This window comes from Crinia signifera, chromosome 5 (genome assembly GCF_055691185.1).
Source record: "Crinia signifera chromosome 5, ASM5569118v1, whole genome shotgun sequence".
Taxonomy (NCBI): Eukaryota; Metazoa; Chordata; class Amphibia; order Anura; family Myobatrachidae; genus Crinia; species Crinia signifera.
Window position 1 is genome coordinate 74,215,273 of NC_139221.1, and position 6,000 is coordinate 74,221,272.

The following is a 6,000-nucleotide window of genomic DNA, read 5'->3' on the forward strand; positions in this document are numbered from 1 at the left end:
CTCTTTTGGTCCTTTTGAGCGATATTGCTTATTGTGTACGCTCAATATTGTTAACCGGATGACATTACAGAAAGATCAATGTGTATGCGCAATATAGTTGCCCCGGAGTTCAAGGGAAATAGTTAACATTTCTCATGGATTGTATAGTGTAGTGCAGGAATGTCCAAGCTATGGCCCTCCAGCTGTTGTGAAACTACAAGTCCCATCATGCCTTTCCACAGTTTTGCTATTAGGGAATGCTAAAACTATGGCAAGGCATGCTGGGATGTGTATTTTCATAACAGCTGGAGGGCCATAGTTTGGGCATGACTGCATTATGAGTAAAGCCCATACACACTATACCAAAGTGACTAGAATGAATTTTTATATTTGACACTTTCATTGCTTTGTTTGACTGAGTGAATTTAAACCCTGTTTCTCCTTTTAACAGAAACTGTACATCTGTGGACAGGATGAAGAACACCAGCATGGTGAGGATTATGTTGTACCATACAATTATGAAGGAAAAGGGTCAGTTGCTGGGTCTGTAGGCTGTTGCAGTGATCTACAAAGAGAAGAAGATAGGCTTGACTTTTTAAATACACTGGAGCCAAAATTCCGGACATTAGCAGATGTTTGTTCAAAGAAATGAATTGACCTAGCTTCTTAAAGCAAAAGAATTTGAAACCATATTTTGACCATGTGTTTATTTTCTCATGACATCATCTTGACTCGCTCTCATAAAATAGATTGAAGACCATATAAAAACCGTTGTTTCTCCTGTTAAATAAAAAAGCAAAAATGTGATGTCACTACATTTTTTGTTTTTATTTACTTGAATTATTGTAGCTCTACTACATTTTCTATTCTACGGACAGAAATTCTAGTCCCATTTTTTTTTTTAAATAGAATTTTTAGAAGAATGTATATTCACTGTAATTTTTTTTTTCTAAGGAAGGCAAATTGGTTTGGTTTGCTTGGCAATTTTCACACCTATTTTGACAAATTCCCCAGGCACTGAAAGGGTTAATCGTTAAAGCCATATAAATGAATTCTGTTCAGGGTTTTAACCCTTTGAGTGTCAACATTGCTGTGAGATCCTCAAAATATCCACTAAAAAATGCCACCGTCGCTCACAGCGACTGTACTTTTAGTAAAAATAAATACAAATACAGCTAAGTCAATAAATTGAAGTTTAGTTAAATAGTGGACCCCCCCCCCCCCAAAAAAAAAAAAAAATACATTTTTAGCGGATATTTTGAGGCTCTCACAACGTTGGCGCTCAAAAGGTTAAGTATGACTTTTAATGCATTTGAAACCAAGAATTGTGTGTTATGTATTTTGTTTTCATTACATTTTTTGTAAAATATTAAATTCATTAAACTCAGAATCCAGTTGTTTGAAAAAGTTGTTCTTTATGAATTTAGCACAGTTTTAAAGGTATTTTTCTCTTTAGCACCCTGTACAAATAAGGTATACTGTATATACAGTTAAAGTTTAGTAAGTTTTCATTGTGAGAATCTGCACCTTAATTGCTTAATTTGTTTCTTTGACATTAATTGCCTGTAACTATATGAAATTTTTTTGGAAAGAAAACCTGAAATAATGCTTAATGCTATGTTATTCTCTCTTCAAATCTATGTACCGGTAGTTTTTAGACTTTATTTTTTTTTTTGGGGGGGGGGGGGGGGGGGGGGGGGAATAGTAAAACTCAATTTTTAATATTTATTTGAGTGAGTCAGTATCAAAAGAAAGTAGTCCAATTTTTTTGTACAATTTGGCATACTGTCTGGCACTGAAAGTTACAAAATAATTTGTTATCTCAGATTGGGGGAAAAACATACAGTATATTGTAGCTTTTTTTTTTTTGTAAATTGCACTGCTATTTAAGTACATTTTTTGTATTGTACATTTTTAAATATGCATCCTATTTAGAAACTAAAGCTAATTATAGAAGTGATGTCTAATTTGAATGAGATGCACTTTTTGCAATGTTTTAACTGATACGGAAAAAGTGTACAATTTCTTTGCTTGCTAAGTTTAATATTGTGCCACATAATAACAAAATAAAGTGTTAATAAAAATATTTTTGTAAGAATATGCTATTGCATAACAGCTGTTTTACATGTCTATTAAGTAAAAAAATGTATGAATTGATTCCAGATACTTTTGATACTTTTTCATATCATGAATATCACATCTCATGTATTTTCAAAGGTTCGTATTTTGATACAAATACCATTTTTTAATAAGCCCTGTTTTGAATTGGAAGAACAAATTCATGATTATTTGGAATGACTAATTATATCTGGAATGTTATTACTGCTTCATACAATTGTGCAGTATTTTTAAATAAAAAAAAAAAAATTCTTATACAGCTTTTGTCATTTTTTTTCTCACTGTTATATCTTCCTAATAGTCTTTTTCAATTGATTTGAAAACGTGATCTTGAATCATTAAAGAACATTAAACTTAAGTGTAAAAGGCATCTATTCCTAATTTTAAAGATTTTCAACATCAGTTAATGTTATATATGAAACTAAAGGAATATACAGTAATTAGAAAACTTGCACAATATAATTGACCAATCTACTAATGTATGTTATTTTTTGAGCTTTGTGTAAAAAAAAAAAAAAAGAAAAAAATAGGCTGTCGTGAGTAGATTGCTTAGAAAGTAAGCACAGATCTCTCCGTGTGTATGCTCCGAGAGATTAATTATCTCCTGCTGACTAAGTCAGTGCATGCAGTCAAAATCTAGTTAAATTGCTTAGCAAGTGACTGCAAATCTCTCTGTCTGTACAGAATGAGATATACTGATCGCAATCTCTCATTCTGATCCACTACCCTGCCTTTTTTTGCTTAAGCAAAATTGCATAGCAAAATCGCTTAGCACAAATCTTTGCATGTGTATGTGTTCCCCATGGAAGATCTGGACACCAGGAATTCACCTACCCTAAATAGCTTAGCACACATCTCAACGTGTGTATGCCCCTTAACTCTCACAGTAAATATTTGGAAACCCATGCAAACATGGTGAGAATATAGAAACTCCGCACAGTTAGGGCTATGGTAGAATTGAACCCATGACCTCAGTGATGTGAGGCAGTAATGCTAACCATTACACCATCCATGCTTCCTGTGGATTTTTTGATTTTGTTCAACTAACACATTTTTGAGTACATTTCATACACCGAATTTGCTGCATGTACACCTTATGCACACAGCCTGAAGATGTTCTATTTATTTCATTTTGTGCTTTAAGAATAATTTGCTTTCTGATGGATTCATAGAGGCATAAGTGTAATTTTCTCAGTTGTGCTCCAAAAATTTCGTGTTTTGGATATGGGAGACTACCTTTTTTTTTATAAATACACAGTGTGTGCCTGTCTATCAGGGTCCTACCACCTAGCAACAGCTGGAGGGTTAACTGCAGTAGTCCACTGACAGTGCCTGAATGCTCTGACATTTTCACTTACCTTTCCCACAGACCTAGGAATGCTAGTGGTCATTTGCATGGCAACTCCCATTCCCTAGCTCAGATTACTTCAGCAGTGAGGAGATTGAGTTCTCTGGGGGTGATGTATGAAGTGGTGAAGTTGCCCAGAGCAACCAACCAGCTTTGAGGTAGCCTTTATAAAGTACATTCTGTAAACTAAAAAGGTAGGAACATTGGTTACCATGGGCAACTTCTTCACTGTCACAGTTCTCCACTACTTTTTAGATATGTGAAGCAGAACTCTGTGGGGGGGTGTCCAACTAGATCTGAAAATGTTGTGAATTATTTATTATTTTTTTCACCAATTTATTTTTAATTGCATTAATGCAATTGTTACAACTGGGAAACCCCTCACATTTTTATCATGCAAGAAAACATAGGGTACGCAGCTTTTGGTGGATCTAGTTATTTCTGTGGCTGTGATCACTGGGGAAAAAAGCACTTATTGCAGGTTTGGCTTCACCTGCCTGACAGCAGGGGAAACCAAACCCACGATTTCTAACGACATTCCAGCTAAGAAAAGAGCCTTGGGCCGCCTAATCCCCTTGGTACCATGTGAGGGAATGTGTTCACTAACATCCCCTTGCATGCATCCACTAGCAGGAGAAATCATTGAATGGTAGTCGACCATCCAATGATTTCTCCAGCCTTCAGAAATAAGTCTCCACTGACTTTTTTATTTTCTTCGGTGTCCACCAAAGAGGGGGCAGGAGCTGACGTCCTGTGACATCAGCCGCCAGCACTGGTAGTCATCGACCTGCCTGCATTCCCATGGTATTGCCCAGCATTTTCATGAGAATGCTCATAAAAAGCAGGGCAACCCTCTTTTCTGCCCCGTTCCCCTCTTCCCCACAATGAACGTGCTGGCGAGTATGTAACTCGCCAAAGCAGTTAGTTGCCGGGGTCTGCACATGTGCAAATATTCACATGTACACAGCCACCATCAGAACAGGGACCAAGTTGGCCCCGTCCAAGTCTTAATTAATCACCCCTTTAAACCTTTTGCCAATGTTTCCAGAGATGCCTTTTAAGGGGTTAAACGTTATTTTAAAAAAAATGATTGCCAGTAGCTGGAATACCACTATGGTGCATAGCAATGCCAGAATGCCACCAAATAAATATATCAGGGTTTAGCAATTTTCATTCAGACCCACACTCACTAAGGAGGATGAAATAATTCTTAATCACACTGGGATCCCTGATATCTCGGCTCTCTTTGTACTTGAGATTTACAGAATTTAGCTCTTCGTTCACTCATTGGTGATTAAAGTCCATAGTGACACAACAGATACACTTCTGCATAAGCTTCAACTCCAGGCCTTTGACACAACTGGCCCCTTGTTCATACTAGGCCAGACTGAAAAATGGGGTTTTAATGTTTCCTTGGACTCCTTAGTGGACTCCTTGTCTACTCTCCTTTAAAGCAATCCGTATTGTACTAAAGAGTTACTTTACTCGGAACATAAGAACCTTGCAAAGAACTCCTTACAGAGAGCGCTTTCTTTCAAATCCAATAAAACAATTTTTAAGTATTAAATTCACAATGATTTTATTTCTAATCCTAACATGATTCTAAGAAAAAATCCATCATACATCATTGGTACATCATAATAACACAAAATTAAGTATATAAAATGAAAATGTTTAAAACAGACAAATCAATTTATTTAAGAGCAAATCAAAAAACATTTGAGGCTATATGGTAAGAGGCATATATTGCTAAAGAAGAAGTCTCCTCTAGGCATTCAGTTCTTGGGGGGGGGGGGGGGGGGGGCATTATTTCTCTTTTTGGGCCAAGAACCAATGGAGATATGAAATTAGGATACTGTGCGGCAGATGTATTATGTCAGCCAAATATATTTCAGGACATTTAAACAAACTAGTAGGCTCCTTCCTTGTCCATGAAACACCTTACTCAATGGGAGTGATTTTGAAACTGAGGATATTCCAGATGACCATAAAAACTTTCCAAGTTTGGACTTTTGTTACCCCATCAAGGGATATCATGCCCTTTCCATGGACAGATTATCATATTCCTTTCTCCCCCTCCTGCTATCCTATTGAAGGCCTCCTCCTAGTTCAGTGATGTCTAATCTTGACATGCCAGCTGTTGATGAGCTACACATCCCAGCATTCCCTGCTTTGGTTTTAGCATGACCAAGTAGTAAAACTGTAGCAGGGCATGCTGGGATTTCCTTCGGAAGAAACCGCTGCACATTGCCATAGCGGAGAAACACGTCAAGGGGCAGAGTCTGCATGCATTCCGGTTTACAATTATTCTCAGCTGTACCTGTGTAACCATTTGCATTGGCTCCAACTCAAGTTGCCGGTTTCCTGTGCTGCCTATCAACAGGAGTCTCCACCAATGCCCGCAAGTGTTCTGTCATCAACAGCACTAGCCGGTTTCGGCTGAATACAAAAGAACCAACAGCCTGGGTGAGTCTGCCTTTATTATCAAAGTCCAGCAGTTTCTGGCAGTAAAGCATTCTCGATCTGAGCTGACTGCCGAGGGTGGACGGCTCGCT

The 6,000-nt window shown here is 37.4% G+C and overlaps 1 protein-coding gene across 1 annotated transcript in view; it reads left to right on the forward strand.

The window, feature by feature from the left end:
• LOC146080326 (desmocollin-2-like) overlaps positions 1–1,190 on the forward strand; it is a 39,506-nt gene extending 38,316 nt beyond the window's left edge. The window contains exon 16 of the mRNA XM_083187474.1: positions 431–1,190. Within this exon, the coding sequence (XP_083043600.1) occupies positions 431–631 (201 nt within the window). The 3' untranslated portion in view covers positions 632–1,190. The remainder of the gene's footprint in view (positions 1–430) is intronic.
• Positions 1,191–6,000: the final 4,810 nt, after the last annotated feature.